We start from the raw sequence: 22,110 nt of genomic DNA, 5'->3' as shown, positions 1-22,110 counted from the left end.
ATCTCTTCCTAGTGTACACTGTTGTGATGACTATGATCTGACATATTTTCCTAGGCTACTCAATGTTCGGGTAACAATTGATAGTTAATTGATTTTATTAGTGTCACATGTATATAAATTAGGAGTGTCATTAATTGTCTATTCATTGACATAGCATGATAATTGTATTTTGGTTGATTATGAACTATGAATGTGACATATACTAAAATATGTGCTATTGAACATGGTAGATATCATTGTTATTATTTGTAATTGTATACCTATTATTCTATTTTGTGTGCGGCTATCCATCCGTAAATTGCATTGGTAGTTAGAGTGATGATTTTCACTTCTCTGTTTTTTTTTTCTCGTTTGGTGTTTGATTACAGGTAAAAACTATTATGAAAATAACGAGGTTAGAGATGAGACATAAACCTTGTTATGAAAATGTTTTGATAGAATGTGACATCAAGGCGGTAAATAGAAATATTTAATCGAGTTGATTGCTGAATTAGGATTTGCTTTGTTAGTAGAATTGACAATGTATTTCATTCTCTTATTTCTCTTACCTTTTGAAAACAATTTTGTTATTATTTAGTTTGGTTATAATGTGAAACTTATATCCAAGGAATTTTCTTTAGTCAAATTATTCAAAAATTTCAATTGATAATTATAAAAATATGTTATAATTGTATGGATAGGGAGTTTCACAACATCAATGTTAATAGTTGTAATTAATTACCATATTTTTTATTCATCAAAATTATAACAACGGCACTAGGTTCAAATTTAAAATCTCATGTAAACTATTCCGATTTTTCACTACTAAACGGACTTTAGTGATTCCTTATTAATTATAAATATTTGACATATAATTCTATTGTACAATAAAAAAAATTTAAAATTGTACACTCTTTTCATCCTATGATAAGTGTTACTTAAGATTTTTAGATAGTTCAAGAAAAACTAATAAATAAATAAAAGTTAATAATAATTTAATAAACTTTTTATTATTCATTTTATTTAGTAGAAAATATATTATATCTTAAAAACAATATTATTACTGTTGCAAATGAAAAAAGAATAAATATTTTATCGAAAAACAAAAATAAAAATTGTTTTTAAATTTAATTTTTTTCTTTTTATAAATATGTCACTTATTATAAAACACGGGGGAGTAATTGATATTTAGTGAGTGCTTACCTTTAATAAAACAATTTCATTACAAAAATCTTGGTTCTAGATGATTTATTGACGAATTACCAACTTAACTCCAAGTAATTTGAAAACTACAGACATAGCAACTTCATGACCCGTTATAAATGGTAAATTAAATAAAATAGAGAGAATTCACAAATCTTTCAAACAAAATAATTATCTAATCCACTGCTACGAGCATAATTGATATATCTTAATTTGATTCAGTTCACTTTAATTTCTCACGTGTTTTGATTACTGCACTTAAAATTAATCTGATACGACCCTCTGGCCATTAGATTCCCACATTAGTTGGTACTCCACTTTCAATATATATAAATGCTTGTTTGGGGGTGAGATAGTGAAGAATGTGAATCGTGCAAAATGAGTGTGGATCATCAGAACCATACTAGTGTTGATACGAAGAAGAAGAAGAAAAATGGGTCTAATATTGGATCCATTTTCATGCATGCAGATGGCGTAGATTGGTTTCTCATGGTTTTGGGTTTGTTTGGAGCCATTGGTGATGGATTCACCACTCCTGTTTCCTTGTACTGCACTGGCGGAATCATGAACAATATTGGTGATGTTTCTAAAATGTCACCAACTACTTTTATCCACAACGTTAATAAGGTAAGTTTATTATCTCTTTCTTTTTGTCTATGATTTTATCTATATTTAGCTCAACAAACATGCACAGTGGCTTATTGGGTTTAGCTTTGTAAATGTGATGCAGTTTTCATTGGCCTTGTCATACTTGGCTTGTATGTCCTTTTTTGCTTCCTTCCTCGGTGAGTTTCAATTTTGCTTCTGATTCTAATCTCGGATTTTGCATTTTTAGAAAAGATTAATTACAGGGAAATAATAGTTTAATTTTTTTTGGTTAAGAAATTATAATTGTTTACTGCTTTATATAATTAAATATGTTTTTTTTGTCTTAATTATAAAAATATAGATTATTTTTAGATGTATAAAATATACTTTTGTACATTTAATTTATTATAAACTTTATTAATAAGTCTCTTGCACAAGTGGATCCATACATTGACTTATTAACGATATAAGTCACACTCTATTTGATAAAAAAATATTTCCTTAAATTAGTGGTGTTCATTAATTACTGCTTCAACTATTTAATTCAACAAATATTTTAAAAATATAATAAAACTTATGAAAATATTAATGAAATTAACGAATATTTATTGTTATTATTCAATAAATAAATAAATTCTTATAGAAAGGACTGCAAGTAACATATGTTCTTAAAATAATATATTTGTTAGCATAAAGATATTCGAACTATAAATCAATTAGAATTTATTTTATTAGATATATGTGATTTTAATCAAAGATAAATGTTAGTAACAAACTATTGTTTTCGGTTTCGTTTTTAAGAAAAGAATTGATTTATACTAATTAAAATGTTGGGTAACATCATTTAAGTTGTAGTTTTATTTCATTTAAAAATGATTTTTTTTCTTTGAAGTGCCTTTATTATTGAAACTTGATATAAAAGAAAATTGAAAATAAAACTTCAACTAAATAAAGATGTTTTAAAGACATTAATTAAATTTGTTTATATTTAAAGTCAACACACGTATAATTTTGTTTTTTCTTATATTGAGAGAGTATATCTCCTAATTGAGAAATTATTGTATAGTATAAGATTATTATAATTTTAGTTAATCTCCACATGATATAATATGTGATTAAGTGTTATACTAATTATTTCTCATAAATTCAATTTTTTTTTACTACATGAGACAGACCAGTCAGGGTGTGAGCACGTGGTTGTCCATGAAAGAATTTATTTTCTTATTTGCAAAAAGAAGTTTTTGAAACCACAGAATTGCACAATTCTGACTACTCGTTTAATATACCACTCCCATAATTTTGAAGTTTTAAATAAATTATAAATAATAAAAAAATGTTTTAAAAAAAAAGAAATAAAGTATGGTTCTAACACTTTTTTTTTTAAAGCAAGATAATTAATCCTAACATGCACTCTCTATTCTCTAACACTTTATGTAATTACTACTTTGGATTGTTTATAGGAGTATAAAAAACATATAACTTAGACAAATGTTAGTAACATGCTTTAAAATTTTTTTTATCATTAATTAAAATTTATTAAAAATTAGTAAATCAAGAATGTGACTATAAGATATAAAGTGAGACATGCATAATATTTCGTTAAAATTTATTCAAAATTACTAAATCAAGAATGTGACTCATAAAATATAAAGTGAGACATGCATAATATAGTAATTTTTAATTGATTTCAACTATTAATAAAGAGTATGTTGAAAATAGCATCTTATAAAATTGTGTTACCAACATTTATTCACAACTAATTTATCAAAATTAATAAAAAATAATTAAATTAGTTAATTTTAATTAATAATATCATAAATATAAATTTTATTCCAAAAACACTCATATAACTAAAAAGGTTTAGGTGATAGTTAATGACACTAGTAAATATTTAATGAATAACGTAATATCATTTAGTGTAACTTATACTTCTTTTATAAGAACCAAAATAGAAGTTTAACTTAATCCTTACATAGGGCTCGATCTAAAATGTTTTCGTATATATTATTTTTTTTACAAAAATATCTTGAGCCATTTATCTAGGTCGACTTTATATTAGATGAGATACATTAATATTTTAGACTTTTTGGAGGTCTAGAGAGAAATTTTTGAACTTTACTAGCTATGTCCTACATAAACAATAAAACTTAAAACAATAAATATATTAAAGATGAGAGATTAAAATAAACAATGAGAATTAATAAAAATATTTGAAAAAATAATAAGACTATGCGTACCTCATTATTTTTGTAAAAATTTTATAACCTTTTATTATTTTTGTACAAATTTTTTATCCATGTATTATTACTCATAAAAAATGTCTATATTTCTTATAATTAAATGGAAAAGCAAGCATACTTATTTGTTTCTTATTTAAGGGTCCAGTAGTATTACATAAGTTAATAAATATGAGAGAAAGTATATGGAAATAAAATAAAATAAAACTATTTATCAATGTATTCAAATTAATTTCTTTAAATTAAGTTAATTTAAATTCATGTTATTTTTTCATTCATATAAAAAAAAAGTTATACTATCTCTTTTTTTATATATAAGATCATTTTTACTTTTTTGTTTGTTTCTTATTATAAGACCCTCTTCTATTTTCTCTAGAATATCTTAATTTAATTAACAATTTTTTTTAGACAAAAGATAATAAATGTTTAAAATTAATTAAATAATTTTTTTATTAGAAATATAGAAGATAAATAGATACATACATATCTCCCTTTTCTAAATATTAATTAATTATTATGTAAAAAATGATTAAATAAAAAGAGAAAAATGTTAATTTAAGAGATGTTAAAAAGTAATTTTGAAAAAATGATTTAAATTATTGATAAATGTAATACTCTTAACTAAATTAATTAACTAATTTTAAAAAAAATGTAATTTAATTGAAAAAGTCTTGCATTACTAGAATTTCTCTTATTACATGCAACTTTTCCTGTGAATTTTTCATAAAAAATCGCAAAAAACATTGTTCCTACAAATTTTTCTGCAAAATTTTTATTTGCATGTAATACCTTCGTGGATAATATATTTTTGCGAATTTTAAAATTCGCAAGAAATTTTCCTGCAAAAAAAAATCGCAGGAAATTTTTCTGCAATAAAAAGATTCGCGGGAAAGTTTCCTGCGAATTTGTTTGCAAGAAATTCTACACAATGAATTCATTTGAAGCATTTGTTTCCATGCCTCCAACATGTGATACATAATCTTTTAAATTCTAAGATTGTAAATTATAAACCTAACACTCAACCATACTAATCAACTTATAAGGTAGGTCACTACTAGAAAAGTGTCATTTTCCTGCAAATTTTTCTGCAAAATAATATTCACATAAATTTTTTTCGAATTTATTTGCGAAAAATAATTTACAAATATTTCTTACAAATTTTGCTACAATTTTAATAATTATAAAAAAAAAAATTCATTGTAAAAATTTGCAGAAAATATTGTAAGAATTTTATTTTGTTTCTTGCAGATTTTTTTACAAAAAATAAATTCGCAAGTAATGTTTACTAAATGATATAAAAATTTTGCAAGTAGCTTTTCCTGCAAATTTTCCTGCAAATTTTAATTTGCAGGAAAAATAAAAAAAAATTAAATTTATAAGTTTAATATTATAAAAATACTTCAAGTCTCACATCGATTGAAAATAAAACAATTTAAGAGTATATAAGTTGGGGAAACACTTACCTTACAAGTTAGTTTGTATGGTTGAGTGTTAGGCTTATAATTTACAATCTTAGAATTTAAAAGATTATGTATCACATGTTGGAGGCATTGAAACAAATGCTTCGGATGAATTCATTATGAGCATTTGAAAGCTAAAGAATTATTGATAGAATTTATAATAATTTCTTTAATTTTTTTTCGTAAAATATATTTTTGTAGAATTTCTTGCAAAAAAATTCGCAGGAAAGTTTCCTGCGAATTTTTTTTTTGCAGGAAACTTTCCTGCGAATTTTAAAATTTATAAAAATATATTATCCACAAAGGTATTACTTGCAGATAAAATTTTGCAGAAAAATTTGTAGGATCAACGTTTCCTGCAAATTTTTATGGAAAAGTCACATGTAATAAGAGAAATTCTAGTAGTGAGTGTTGTCCCAACTTATATACTCTTTGATTGTTTTATTTTCAATTGATGTGGGACTTGAAGTTTTTTTAAAATATTAAACTTATAAATTTAAATATTTTTTTTTTAATTTTTCCCGCGAATTAAAATTGGCAGGAAAATCCGCAAGAAAAGTTACCTGCAAAATTTTTCTACCATTTAGTAAACATTAAATTTATTTTTGCAAGAAAATCTACAAGAAATAAAATAAAATTTTTACAATATTTTCAAAAAAAATTTATCATAGAACAAAATTTCTATGATCATTAAAATTGTAGCAAAATTTGCAAAAAAAATTTGTAGATTATTTTTCATAAAAAAATTTGTAAAAAATATTTGTAAATTATTTTTTACAAATAAATTCGTAAAAAAAATTATAAAATTATTATTGCAAGAAAATTTGTAAAAAATTTCTGCAAATATTTTTTTGCAGAAAAAATTGCAAGAAAATGACACTTTTTAGTAGTCTAGGAATTAGAGGTGCTCTCTCACCTTGTCCTTGGGAATTACAGAGGGTTATTGCTGGACAAGAACAGGTGAAAGACAAGCTACAAGAATGAGAGTCAAGTATTTACGGGCAGTGTTGAGACAAGACGTAGCATACTTTGATTTGCATGTCACAAACACGTCCGAGGTCATTACCTGTGTCTCTAGTGACAGCCTCGTAATTCAAGATGTTATTAGTGAAAAGGTATAAGAAAAAAAATCACAATTTTTTAATATTATCTCAGTTTTTAATTACATTTGAGACGATAACAGTTTATTCCAACTGGAAACTAGGTTCCAAATTTCTTGATGAACTTCTCTAGGTTTGTTGGGAGCTACATAGTGGCTTTTACTATGTTGTGGAGATTGGCCATTGTGGGGTTTCCCTTTGTGGTGCTTCTTCTGATCCCTGGTTTAATTTATGGGAAGACCATGATGGGTTTGGCTAGAAAGATCAGAGAAGAGTGTAACAAAGCTGGTACAATAGCAGAACAAGCAATATCTTCCATAAGAACCGTTTATTCCTTTGTGGGGGAAAGTAAGACCATAGAAGCTTTCTCTGATGCTCTTCAAGGGTCTGTGAAATTAGGGTTGAGACAAGGCTTAGCTAAAGGCTTAGCCATTGGATGCAATGGTATTGTGTTTGCTATATGGTCTTTCATGTGCTATTATGGGAGTAGATTGGTCATGTATCATGGTGCTAAAGGAGGGACAGTATTTGCGGTTGGAGCAGTCATGTGTGTTGGTGGAAGGTAATTTAAACTTGCCTTTTATCGCACACCATTCAGTTCAACTAAAAAAAATTCATAAATTGTTAGATTAAGTTGTGTGAATTTATATATTAATCACACTCTTCTTTCTGTTTTTTTTTTGTGTGTAGGGCATTAGGTTGTTGTTTATCTGATTTCAAGTACTTTACAGAAGCATGTGCTGCTGGGGAACGCATAATGGTAATGGTAAAAAGAGTGCCAAAGATTGATTCTGAAAATATGGGTGGGGAGATTCTAGAGCAGGTTTCAGGAGAAGTAGAATTTGACCATGTCAAATTTGTGTATCCATCAAGGCCAGACAATGTTATTCTGAATGATTTTTGTCTAAAGATTCCAGCAGGGAAAACAATAGCTTTGGTTGGAGGAAGTGGCTCAGGAAAATCCACTACGGTGTCACTTTTGCAAAGGTTTTATGACCCAATTGAAGGAGAGATACGTGTTGATGGTGTGGCCATTCAGAAGTTTCAACTCAATTGGTTGAGGTCTCAGATGGGTTTGGTGAGCCAAGAGCCTACTCTATTTGCAACAAGCATTAAGGAAAATATACTATTTGGAAGAGAGAGTGCCACTGATGAAGAAATTGTTGAGGCTGCTAAAGCTGCAAATGCTCATGATTTCATTTTACAATTGCCACAAGGATACAACACCCAGGTTAGTGCATTGTTTTTCCTATATATATAGTTCTATTGTATTAAGAGTTTATTAGGCATAGCTAGTGCATTGATTTCGTAGCTCATGGTGTAAAAATTTATATACTTACACATGCTTATTTGCTAATAAAAAATTAAAGCTTTGTATACATATTTTATGTTTTCACCTTTTTTTTAAAAAGAATAAATTTATATATTCAAAAATTATTCATAAGTGAGTAAATATAAGAATATAAAAGTTTGTTCAATCATTTTCATTCAAAATATTTTTTATAAGCATTTTCAGTCATTTTTATTTGTTGAGTATGGACCAAACGAAGGATAAACATTCTCTTTAACAAATCCATGGAGTTTCTTCATTGAGTGTCTTCCACCTCATGATGATGCAATATAAGCCTAGAGTTAGAAACAACTTTAATTTGCACCATTCACTTAGCCCAATTGTCATAACAGCCACAATGGAATGATGTAGTATTTCATATCTAACCCTACAAAAACCCTTCAGCCAAACCTTTCCTACTACATGCTTGTTATGTCAACCTCAATATCTAACTAAATATAAATTATCCTTCACCCAAATATAATATCTATATATAAATTCCTTCCTTAAAATAGTTACTAATAATATAAAATCTTTTGGTTCTAATATATGCTAATGAACTAGATAGAGACTCAACATTTATTATGACTTGGTACAAATTTATTTCCTGTGTAGGTTGGAGAGAAAGGAGTTCAACTATCAGGTGGACAAAAGCAAAGGATTGCTATTGCGCGAGCAATAATAAAACATCCACAAATCCTTCTTCTTGATGAAGCAACAAGTGCACTAGACTCTGAATCTGAGCGCAAAGTTCAAGAAGCTCCTGATAAAGTTTCAGCAGGTCGAACCACTATTATCATAGCTCATCGCTTATCCACCATAAGGGATGCATATGTTATCGTTGCTTTACAAAATGGGAAGATCATTGAGATGGGTTCTCATGATGAGCTCATACAAAATGACAATGGGTTTTACACATCTCTTGTTCATTTCCAACAAGTTGAGAAATCAAAAAATGACACACTCTTTCAACCTATTACATCAAATGGGGACACTCAAAAGACAAATAGTCATGTTGCAAGTCATTCTATTTGTGCAAATTCAGTGTCTCGATCTTCCCTTGGCATTGGAGATGATGCTGAAAAGGTTAGAGATCATGATCATAAAAGGCTCACATCTCCTTCATTTTGGAGATTGTTGGCCTTCAATCTCCCAGAGTGGAAACAAGCATGTTTGGGGTGTTCGAATGCAGTGTTATTTGGTGCAATTGAGCCGTTGTACGCATTTGCAACGGGCTCCATGATATCATTTTTTTTCCTTACAAATCATGATGAGATTAAAAGGAAAACTATAATTTATTCTCTACTTTTTGTGGGATTGGCAGTGTTTTCATTGGTTGTTAACATCATCCAACATTATAGTTTTGCTTATATGGGAGAGTACTTGACCAAAAGGATTAAAGAGAGAATGTTTTCCAAGATACTCAATTTCGAAGTTGGATGGTTCGATCGGGATGAAAATTCCACTGGTGTTGTTTGCTCTAGACTAACTAAAGAAGCCAATACAGTAAGTTCTTGTTATTTTGGTCTAAACATTTCATGCAATGTTGCATATTGCTTTTTTCATGTTTTATTCATTATAAAGAAGAAATAATTATTGCGAGACTTACAAAAATACAACTAAAGCATGTAATTAGTATTGAAATTTTACAACTAAAACATTTAATTTGTATTGAAATTTTACATATTTAAAGTTAAGCTTAATTACACTTTTTATCATCCATCTTTTATATTTCATGAATTTTGCCACCAACTATTAAAATCGTACATTTTGTCATCTAAATTTTAAGATTTTGCACATTTTATCACTTTGTAATTAATTGTCTATTTGATGTTGTTAATTCATCCTATGTGACATATTGAGTATTCATGTAATATGTTGATTGCTTATAAAACATGTTGACCATTAATGCAAATTATAACTTGACAGATGTGTTGTGATTCAATTTTGTCTCCCATTATGTAACTTTGTCCTTGCTTATGATATTCTACAACATTCAGGTGAGGTCTTTAGTGGGAGATAGAATGGCACTATTGGTGCAAACTATCTCTGCTGTGGTAATGGCATGCACAATGGGCCTGATCATTGCATGGAGATTAGCCATCATGTTGATAGCAGTTCAACCTATTAATATTGCTTGCTTCTACACAAGACGTGTACTCCTCAAGCGTATGTCTAGAAAGACCATCAAAGCCTTGGATGAAAGTAGCAAAATAGCTGTCGAAGCTATTTCCAACCTTCGAACCATCACTGCCTTTTCCTCACAAGATCGAGTCATAAAAATGCTTGAAAAAGCCCAAGAAGGCCCAAGCCGTGAAAGCATTCGACAATCTTGGTTTGCAGGCATAGGGCTTGCATGTGCCCGAAGCCTCACAACTTACACTAGGGCTTTGGAATATTGGTATGGTGGAAAGCTTGTTTCATATGGCTACATTACTTCTAAAGCAATGTTTCAAACTTGTTTAATATTGGTTAACACAAGTAGGGTCATTGCCGATGCTAGTAGCCTCACTAGTGACCTTGCAAAAGGAGTAGATGCTGTTGGCTTAGTCTTTTCAATCTTAGATAGAAACACAAAAATCAAGCCTGATGAAACCAATGCATACCAACCCAAACAGTTAAAAGGCCACATAGAACTCCAAGATGTCTATTTTGCATACCCATCAAGATCCAATATGATGATCTTCCAAGCTTTCTCAATTAAAATTGATGCAGGCAAATCAACAGCAATGGTAGGGCAAAGTGGATCTGGCAAATCTACTATAATGGGCTTAATAGAGAGATTTTATGATCCACTTAAAGGGATAGTGACCATTGATGGTAGAGACATAAGGTCATATCACCTTAGGTCACTAAGGAATTACATTGCACTTGTGAGCCAAGAGCCAGCCCTTTTTAATGGGACCATAAGAGAAAACATAGCATATGGAGCATTTGATAAGACTAATGAAGTTGAGATCATTGAAGCAGCAAGGGTAGCTAATGCTCATGACTTTATTGCAAGTATGAAGGATGGTTATGAGACATGGTGTGGAGATAGAGGAGTACAATTATCTGGGGGCCAAAAACAGAGGATTGCAATAGCTAGAGCTGTGCTTAAGAATCCAAAAGTGTTGCTTTTGGATGAGGCTACTAGTGCACTTGATAGTCAATCAGAGAAAGTGGTTCAAGATGCTCTAGAGAGAGTTATGGTAGGAAGGACGAGTGTGGTGGTGGCTCATAGACTGAGCACTATAAAAAATTGTGATCGGATTGTTGTGTTAGATAAAGGAAGGGTGGTAGAAGAAGGGACCCATTTGTCTTTGTTAGTAAAAGGACCAAGTGGAGTTTACTACTCTTTGGTAAGTCTTCAAAGAAGTGAGACAACAACAGCTAGTATTACTGATACAAAATACTCCACCAACTAATTGCAACAAATCAAGCCAAGTAGCTTAATTTGTCAATTTGAGATCTTATTCGACCTCATTTTGATTTTGTGGGAAGAATAAGGATATATATGATCTACACAAAAGTTGTTTTGGTACTTTACTTGTTTTAGAGTTGTAAGTTATATGTTCCCTTTCTACCATAAAAAAATAAAGATATATATATGACATGTTTTATATCATATGTATATATGTTCCTTACATTGTTCATGCTTTTATTTTTTTGCTTAATTAATATTTTGCTCCCTATAAATTACAAATTTGTTTTACTTTTAATTCTTATAAAAAACAATGTTAGATTTAGTCCTTTTAATATTGGATTTTTGATTTGATAAAAATTTGGATTAATACGAATAGTGAGAGACTCATGTTGCTTAATAAAGTGATTAGAAATTGAATCTCAATTCTTGCAAAAATAGAAACTTAATCTAAAAGGGGATACTCATCTATGTGATATTTGTCAAACTTTCAAGAAAATTGTTCCTGTATTCAACGAAAAATACTTGTTAATAATGAACAAAAAAAAAATCAATCTAGTTTCTATCATTATTTTTCTTTTGATAAGTGCTATTGTGACTCAAAATTATATTACAATGACTATTTTGGAAAGAAAAAAAAAGATTAATTATATTTTTAGTCTTTTATCTTATTTTTAAGATTCATTTTTATTTTTTACCTTTTAACATTTGATCTTGTATTTTTTAAAGATAGGTCAATTTAATCATTATAAAATAATAATAATTTTTAATTTTGTGACATAATTTTGAATCATTGTTAACTTATTCAACATGACAATTGTCTCATTACATTCACTTGCATGAAAACCATTGAATCCAAATGATATCTAAATCAAACAAGGACTAAACATATAGTAAGAATCGCATGAAAAATAATTTCCACCAAAAATAAAAAATGATATTAGATTGTTTTAGTTTTTCAGTTATTCGTTGAATTCATTTTCACATAATTTTTATTATGTTTATAATATTTTTTTGTTTAAACATTTATTGGTCACATGTTCAATAATTCACATGAAAGTAATTAATAAAACAAGTTTTACATGTCTTGAATTAAAATAAAAAAAACATTTAAAATTGTGTCACAAAATTAAAAATAATCACTATTTTAAATGAACCAAATTGACACATTCAAATGATAAAAGATCAAACTTAAGTTTTTTAAAGATAAAAAATAATTTTTTTTTAAAATAAAATAAAACATCAAAAGTATAATTTAGTCGAATAATAATTTATTATATATATTTTAGATATGGTGAAATTTTCTAGAAATGGGCGACAAATACCTTAAAATGAGTGCAAATCATGTAAAGTAAAATTTACTTTACACGTACACCATAGTAGCTGGTTACACTGGGCGTGAAGCAAAAGAAGGTACAGCCATTCTGGTGTACACTCAAGTAGCTAGAGAAGGACAATTAGATACCTTGAGGGTGATGTAGGGTGCAAATTTGAGTTTTAGTCCACCAACCATGGAACAAATTTTGGAGTTATTTGCTAATTAACCAAGTTGTTGCTACACATAATAGAGTTCATCCTGATTCTGTTGAATTTTTCACTGCCATACTACACAAAATTTGGTTGATGAAGAACAAAGAGCAAGTTCCCTTGCAACTGCTCTAGCCCAGTGTATATTCTCTAGACCTCCATCATGTCAGTCTCTTATCAATCATAAATAGGTATTGAACACATTGATTCTTATATTTCAAATAGAAAATATGTTTGAAACAGAAAAAATCTGAATATTGCCCTGGAAATAAAATATGGTTATTGCTGTATAGTTATTGATATACATAATATCATTCAATTTTATTAGGTGTTTTTTGAACTCAAATTAAAAATCGGATAATTAACTTGGTATATTTGGTTTTGATATTTTATGTTTTCTCCTTAATATTTTGAAAAACTAGTCCTTATTTGATTAGTATTTAAGTTAAAGTTAGTTCAAAATAGAATATTAAGCAAGGTTGTTTTATAAATTAATGAGCTTTTATTTTCTCTCTTAGTTGACCTTATATATAAATGTTGCTTTTTTTTTTTGGTAGAGAAAGGAAGAAGAAAACAAGAACAGTATGAAACTAACTAGCCTATATTCGCTAGATCTTGAAGGAAAGCTTCAAGGGCTAGGGGTGGAGGGGTAATGAACTCTTTAATCAAACCATTGGCCCCCTCATGAGCCAGGCAATCCGCCACTGTGTTCCACTCTTGAGGGATATGCACGATCTTCACTCTCCAGTTCTTCCTTAAAATATTATGTATTTGCAAAAGCTTATCCTTATGCACATGCAGTGACAGCTCCCTCATATCAGATATATTGATTGCATCTACTGCTTCCATACAGTCAGTTTCACAGGCTATATTTCTATACCCCAACCTCCAAGCATGCATCAGTCCATCCGTTATTGCCAGAATTTCTGCGAGAAGAGGACTGCCTTGGCCATAGCATGTGGAGAATCCAAATTGCCAATCTCCACGGCCACCCCGGAGAACACCTCCGCCACCCATCGACTTATGGCTAGAGCAAGAGCCATCCACATTCAGTTTCACGTCTCCCTGGTCAGGAGGGGCCCAGTGACCATCTTGCTCCTGAGGTGTTCTTGAGCAATAAAGATGACACTCAAGCTTCTGTCGTCGGATTAGTTGACAAACATACGTGACACTCCAGGAGGTGTTGGCGATTACCTGGGTATTTCGCCATTTCCAATTGCACCAAAGTGTAGATAGGATCAAAGTTCGCTTTTCATGACTGAAAATATGCCAAAGCCAAGGACGTAGGTTGGGGGTCGACATCATTGTCGTAGAAGCAATGCCCATCCTATATTCGACTTTTTCTAAAATAAATCACCTTATATAAATGAACTTTTATATTACTACTCAATAAGGATTTGATCTAGAAACACTATTCCCAAAATAACCAAAGTTTGGCTAATGTTTTTGTTTTCTAGCTACTAAAATTTCTTTTATTATATATCACTACAAAAAAAATTGCATTTAGCGACCACCAAAATCGGTCGCTAAATTGCTAAAATCGGTCGCTATTTGCTTTAGCGACCGAATTTAAGTAGTCGCAAAAACCCTAGTCGCAAAGCTATATAGCGACCAAAAAAATTTCGGTCGCTATTTAGCGACCGAAAATTTTGGTTTAGCGATCAAAAAGTCTGGTTGCTGTTTAGCGACCGAAAATTTCGGTCGCAAAATGGTTGCAATGATTTTGGTCGCTGATGTGTATGGGGACCAAATTAGTGACCGAATAAATCGGTCGCTAAATCGATCGCTAAAGATTTATTTTTTATTTTATTAAATTTTATAGACGTTGCAAATTCGGTCGCTACGAAATATTCATATTTGGCCTCTCAAGGATTCTATTTCACAATACTTCACTTTTCAACATATTTTGTCCTTAATTACATAATTTTTGGGAAACTTCCCAGAAGGTCACCCATCCCTATATTACTCCAAGTCAAGCATGCTTAACTGTGGAGTTCTTATAAGATAAGCTACAGAAAGGCATATGTATATTGTCAGTATAGGTAGTACAAATTAATTCATTTAAGCCATCCTCAAATATACAATCTCATACTTATACTATCTTTGGATCCCTTTCATTTCGGTGTATCCGAACCGTTATAAAAATATAATTATATTATCAATAATAATAATTATATTATATTTAATTAATCTTTATTTATATATACTTACTTTTATAATTAACAATCTACTTATTTCTATTTAAAATTAATATTATGATATAATTTAAATTATCTATTATAAATTTTAAAATTTAAATAATAATTTTTGTATTTTAAAATGAGAAGAGTTATAATAACACTAGTATAACTTTTGCTAAGTATTAATTACATTGTTCAATAACTTTATATTAAATGTGAATTTTGTAAATCCAACCGTTAGATTGAAAGTTCATATCAATTTATATGTTTATATCAAGTTTTGTTAAAATTGAACAACAAGTTGAAGGTAATCAAAGTGCTCATATTTTAATATATTTTGAAATGTATATTTTACGTCAATTTTATTTTACAATAATGAAGTATCAAATCATCTTGAATTCATATAAAATTTTGTATATATGATCTAAAAGTAAAAAACTTTCAATCTAACGGTTGAATTTATAAAATTTGTGACACCCTTCTACCCCATAATAGATAAGTAACAACAATAAGAATAATTCAATAAATATAACATCAAGAAGGGTCCACATATTTTAATAAAAACTCATAGGTTCACAAGTCTTGAAATAAATAGAAATAATAATAATAATAATAATAAAGTTTTACTCTTAAAAGAAAATTATCAAGGTCTCTAAAGAAAAATGAAAGGGATCCAGAATTTACAAATATAAGGTGAATATAAAACTCCTAAAAATAAGTCTCCTCAAACGACAAATAACAATTCATAACTAAAGCATCCTAAATTCATGCCCCAATGTCACATCCTATCAGAGCAGAACCCTTTCCCTTTAGAACTCAACACTATGAGTGACTTCATCTTCACCTAAAAGAAAACCACATAAAAACAGGACGGTGAGAGATAGATAACATCATATATGAACATAGAGCTACCTAATTCCCACCCCACACCGTGCACCAAAATATCATCATTAACTATAAACAACAAATACATCTCATATAATTACCAAACATCATTTTTTTTCAATCATACAAGCTTTCACACACATGCTCACTATATGCTCATACACATCTCTTCTCCTAAGAGTCTCAACTTGGCACTCCGCACAATGGGCGTACCTCGTCAATTCCCTTAGTTGTTGCCAATGCGGGCATACCGTTCTCACACCCTCCCAGGGCCGGTATGTTGCACGATTAAACACCCAGCGGCCCGTGCAAAGGCAATCCACCCACCGTTAAACCCTCTATGGCCAGTGAGCTGCGCAGTTAAACACCCAACGGCCCACGCATGGAATGCCTCCCGTCATGGTCCCCCCTGTCTCAACCCCTCTCTGGGCCCAGGGTCCAATGCAATATAGCCACGTCTGGCTTCTCAAGCACCACATGCAACTCATAAGTCTCATGCAACTCATGCATCCCACGTAACTCATAATTAATGCATCTCCATTATATAACATCATCACATGTCAATAACAATCCATGCAATATCATCCTCACATGCTAGGTACCTATCATTAAGTTATCAACATCATAGACCACAAATTTCACATAATTCTTCACACACATCACAATATCTATGACATTCAGTTAATAATTTAACCATAACTCGAGATATACATATCCTTTCTAAGTGATCCAAACTCCATTAGAATCCTAACATCAATATCTACAACTTTCATGAAGAACACAAATCCTAATAAAGTCGTTTAGGTTACCATTCAGGGCTCACAAAAATTGATGTTGTGGTTCGCACACAGATTGGAAGGCTCAAATTGCAACTCACATAACTTGATCAAATATTAATATTTTTACACGATTCTTGTGTCTAAATGGTAGCCCCAGATGTCTAGTTTCTAACAAAACAAACGGAACTCGATTTGGATAACTACACAGAAAGATATCGCAAAATTACAAACGTATGTCGGGGTCCCGATGCCCGACGCCCAAAACTGGCTCTGAGCGCCCAAATCTCTGCCCAGACTCCCCTCTGTGAAATTAAACCTGCGTTTTACGAGTTCCAACCAGGTTTTTACCAATTTTCACTACTTCTACACCCCGTTGGTTCAGTTTAACTCCATTTATATTCTTCATACGTTCTAAATCAATTCATACACATCTCAAGCCTCAAAAATTGGTTTCCATTGGTTTTACAAAAAAAAAAATCTAAACTCTTCTTAACACATAAAATTCAAGTCATCAAATTTAAGGATAAAGAATTAACAAGAAAGCCCCAATGGAATTCAAAGACAATTCAAGAAATAAGTTCTTCCAAATGAATTAAGAATTTAGAACATCGATTGCACAGATAATCGTTCAGAATTTTAAATAGAGTTCCTAAAGGGACTTAGGGATTGCCCTCACTCCCCGAACACCCCTATATTCACATATGAAGAAACCCATCCCCCCGTACCTGAATGAGCAGAAGATGAATGGTCTTGGTGTGATCTAAGATCGTTCCTGAGTACTCTTCCTTAGAGCTCTTTGTTTCTCCTCTTTTTTTTCCCTAACCCTTCATAACGCAAATGAGGCAGATAGGGTTAACACCACCTGACTCCTTTCTTAAAATTAATCCATTGGACTGGGTCAACCCAACCCATTTTCCTTCTCTTCTAACCCACTTCTAATTTTCCTCAAAATAATTAAATAAAATAAATACATGTATATTATAAAATATTTTTTCTCTATAATAATAATATATTTCTGACCCTAAATATAATAATATAATTTCAATAACAAAATATCATATAAAATCAACCTTCTCTTAAAACATATAAATATTTATTTAAAAATGCTAATAAAAATACTTATTTAATACGTACAAAATAATTGTCCAAAATAATAATTATTTAAAACGTACAAAATAATATTCCTCTATAATTATTAAAATAATTATGACCAAATACCATCTAATCATAATAATAATAATAATAATAATAACCTTTTTGAAAATTGGGGTGTTACAAAATTCACATTTAATATAAAGTTATTGAGCGATGTAATACTTAGTAAAAGTTACACCTGTGTTATTATAACACTTCTCTTTTAAAATATTATTTTTATAAATTAAATTTTAACATTTTAAATAAATTATTAATTAACTTAATATATTTATTCATCTTAAATCTAAGATATAAAATTCAAAAAATGTATTTATCCTTGTTTTATTTTCTAATTATCAACCATTAATAAAATACTAATTTAAAATCTTATCAAGTTATATCATAATATTTTCATATCAAGTTTAAAACTAGATATTAGTTATAAAATATGTTAATTTGTGTTGAAATTTTATTTCAACATGAAACTTTAAAATAAATGTGCGAATAAAAAAAACTCCGTTAAAACAGTCACGTATTCTATTTGATAGAGAAAAAAGCAAGGAAACGTATTGTGATGTATTAAAAACTGATAAAAAAGAACCAGCGGGTGGTTTTCCCAATTAGTTAACAGGGAAGACTTAAGATTTTCTCCACATAAGTATGTGTGTGGATTCAAGCTCTACTGTCAGCAATTTTAGCCTTTTTAAACAAAGCAGGTGTAATTGTAATAAAAAGGAGGTGTATATATCATAACTTAAATACTATGAACATCTATGAGTAAATTAAAATCAAAGGATAATAATTTTTTTAAATTACTAAAAAATATTTCATTTTATAATTGTTTTACAAATTCTTAGTAATTTTTGCATAAGTCAATTGCTTTTAAACAATGAAACTAGCACAATTATATCAATTGAATTGAATGATTAAGCCTAACTTTTAAAATAACAATTGAAATAAAATAAGATTCATGAAAATAATTTCAAAATATATTAGGTAAATAATTTTTATATATAATAAAATTAAAGACAAGGATTAAAATAATCAATGGAATTAATGTACTATTCATTTATAAATATTTAAATAAATTATAAGTAGCAAGGTATTATTTAATTGATGTTTAAAATAAATTATTTTATAATATCTAAATGAATTGATTTTTAAGATAAACTATTATATACATATTTAATTAATATAACTTTAAAATATATATGTATAATTAGATATATTTTAAATAAATATTTTTATATTAAAAATTAATTTATCATTAAACAAAATAAAGATATTTTAAAATATGGTTGTTGTTGAATTAGTTTCCCATGGTAGGATCATATTCATATATAATAATAGAATCATGTCTCCTCAAAGAAGCGATATCTACCCCAAAGTAGTACGAGCATAATCGAAGATAGATGGTATAACGTATTTTAAGTAATTGATCTCATGTGTTATTGGTGTATATATTTATATATATAATTTATTTTATAATTTTTATTTATTAAACTAATGGAACATTAATTATATTTTATCAATTTTAGATTTGTTTGATAAATTTTTATTAATCTTTATATAAGCTAATTATTTTTAATTTAATAGAACTAACGTGTTTATATCAATTGAACTAGATGTTTAAGTCAATTTTGAAAATAATAATAAAAATAAAATAAGATTTATGAAAAGAAGTTTATTTATCTTAACAAAATTGGAAAGCACAATAAATTATGTATTTTCATATTATCTAATAATGTAATAAAATATTAAGCATGGTAAAAGAGAAATAAATTTTTCAAGAGAAAAATAAATAAATATTCTAGATAAACTATTATTTAAATTAGTCTAATTTTTTTTAAAAAATATTCAACTACAAAGATTATTATTTAATTTTCTTTTATAGCATTATGTTTCTCATTTTTTAATACATCATGATATATTAATTATCTATTTTAAATTATATAATTTCTATTATTTTAAAAAAAATTATTTTTATTGGGATTGTTTTGATTTTTATTTCTTATCATTAATATTTTTATCATTATAAAAATAATATAATATATTTTTATATTTGCTTTCATTTAAAAGAAATATATTTCTAAATTTTTTAAAAATTTATATTTAGCGACCGATTTTAATTTAGTCGCTAAAAATATTATAAATAATAATATTTTTACTTTTTTAGCGACCGATTTTAATTTGTTCGCTAAAATTATTAAAAATAGTACTATTTTTTTATTTTTTTAGCGACCGATTTTAATTTGGTCGCTAAAATTATTATAAATAATAATAGTTTTAATTTTTTTAGCGACCGATTTTAATTTGGTCACTAAAATTATTATAAATAATATTTTTTTTAATTTTTTTAGCGACCGATTTTAATTTGGTCGCTAAAATTATTATAATAATATTTTTATTTATTTAGCGACCGATTTTAATTTGGTCACTAAAATTATTATAAATAATAATATTTTATTTTTTTAGCGACCGATTTTAATTTAGTCGCTAAAATTATTATAAATAATAATTTTTTTTTATTTTTTTAGCGACCGATTTTAATTTGGTCGCTAAAATTATTATAAATAATAATTTTTTTAATTTTTTTAGCGACCGATTTTAAATTAGTCGCTAAAATTATTATAAATAATAACTTTTTTATTTTTTTAGCGACCGAAACCGTTCCGTCGCTATTTTAATCAACAATTATTATCTTAGCGACCGATTTTTGCCACTAAAAAATTCGGTCGCTAAATAAAATTTGCAACCAAATCAAATTCGGTTGCTAATTATGTCGCTATTAGCGACGAAAAAAAATCGGTCGCTAATTTCAGTGGCTAAATTGACTTTTTTTTGTATTTTTCTACGAATTTGGAAAATTTTATCTACAGGTAATACTTTCATGGATAATATGTTTTTGTGAATTTTAAAATTTGCAAGAAATTTTCCTACAAAATTTCTTGCAAAAAAATTCACAGGAAATTTTCCTGCAAAAAAAAATTCGCAAGAAAGTTTCTCACGAATTTTTTCACAAGAAATTCTGCAGAAATATTTTTTACGAAAAAAATTAAAAAAAATTACTACAAATTCTATCAATAATTCTTCAAATTTCAAATGCTTACAATGAATTCATCTGAAACATTTCTTTCCACACCTTGAATATGTGATACATAATCTTTTAAACTCTAAGATTGTAGATTAAAAGTCTAACACTTAACCATACAAATCAACTTGTAAGGTAAGTGTTACCCTAGCTTATATACTCTTTAATTGTTTTATTTCCAATCGATGTGGGACTTGAAGTTTTTTTTTAAATATTAAACTTATAAATTTATTTTTTTAAATTTTCCTGCGGATTAAAATTGGCATGAAAATTCGAAGGAAAAGTTACCTGAGGATTAAAATTGGTAGGAAAATCTACAAGAAAAGTTACCTGTGAAATTTTTATACCATTTAGTAAACATTACTTGCAAATTTATTTTTATAAGAAAATCTACAAGAAATAAAATAAAATCCTTACAATATTTTCTGCAAATTTTTACCATGAAAAAAATTTCTATGATCATTGAAATTTTAGCAAAATTTGCAAAAATTTCTTGTAGATTATTTTTTATAAAAAAATTGTAAGAAATATCTGTAAATTATTTTTCACAAATAAATTCGTAAAAAAATTTGTGAAATTATGATTGAAAGAAAATTCGCAAAAAATTTCTACGAATATTTTTTTGAAAGAAAATTCGCATGAAAATGACATTTTTCTAGTAGTGTCTTTGCCCGTTTTCTCCCCCCAACTAAAAATGTCAACCTATTTTAATTTGTTATCAGTTTATTGCATTAACAATTCACATAAGTGATTTTTATGTGGGAAGTTTTGTGACAATGATTGAAGGTGATTAACAAAATAGATTGTAGGGATTAGAGAGGTTCTAGATCTTCACACGAGTGAGTTGTATTGTATCATATGTGTGAGTTTCTCTTCCTCCTACGCTACCACTATTTTCCCCTCTCAGGAGTCACTCTTGTGCCTTCCAATCTTTGCTTCTACAATCTGAGTGACGCAGTTGGAGGGAAGTGTATGAACTCTGAACAAAGGCTTTTTTAGTTGTCACCTGTGACACCCTTACTACCCCAACACATATATATATTGTAACAATGTAAATAAGCTAAAGAATAAAATTTTCAACGTTGGTAAAAGGGTTCACATTAAAACCTTCATAATTGTTCTTCAATATCCAAAATAATTGAAAATAAAACTTGGAAAGTAAAACTTAAGAGTTTACAAATTGTTTTCAAAATAATAAATACAATTCCAAATTC

The 22,110-nt window shown here is 28.4% G+C and overlaps 1 protein-coding gene across 1 annotated transcript; it reads left to right on the top strand.

The window, feature by feature from the left end:
- The first annotated feature begins 1,556 nt into the window (after positions 1-1,556).
- Positions 1,557-11,540, top strand: LOC109819105 (ABC transporter B family member 15). The gene is made up of 7 exons (XM_020384699.3): positions 1,557-1,809; positions 1,913-1,967; positions 6,404-6,582; positions 6,672-7,129; positions 7,258-7,798; positions 8,513-9,403; positions 9,898-11,540. The coding sequence occupies exons 1-7, from the start codon at positions 1,561-1,563 to the stop codon at positions 11,302-11,304; spliced, it is 3,780 nt and encodes a 1,259-aa protein (XP_020240288.3). The 5' UTR covers positions 1,557-1,560; the 3' UTR covers positions 11,305-11,540.
- The last annotated feature ends 10,570 nt before the right edge of the window (positions 11,541-22,110 follow it).

Source organism: Cajanus cajan, chromosome 2, assembly GCF_000230855.2.
Source record: "Cajanus cajan strain Asha chromosome 2, NIPB_CcT2T_4, whole genome shotgun sequence".
Lineage (NCBI taxonomy): Eukaryota > Viridiplantae > Streptophyta > Magnoliopsida > Fabales > Fabaceae > Cajanus > Cajanus cajan.
The sequence above is the reverse complement of the archived record's forward strand: the minus strand, read 5'-3'. Positions and strand labels throughout refer to the sequence as shown.

Coding starts and splice junctions, on each gene's coding strand:
- LOC109819105 (XM_020384699.3), top strand. CDS start 1,561: ATGAGTGTGGATCATCAGAACCATACTAGTGTTGATACGAAGAAGAAG. Junction 1,810..1,912: donor TTATCCACAACGTTAATAAG/GTAAGTTTATTA, acceptor AATGTGATGCAG/TTTTCATTGGCCTTGTCATA. Junction 9,404..9,897: donor TAACTAAAGAAGCCAATACA/GTAAGTTCTTGT, acceptor TACAACATTCAG/GTGAGGTCTTTAGTGGGAGA.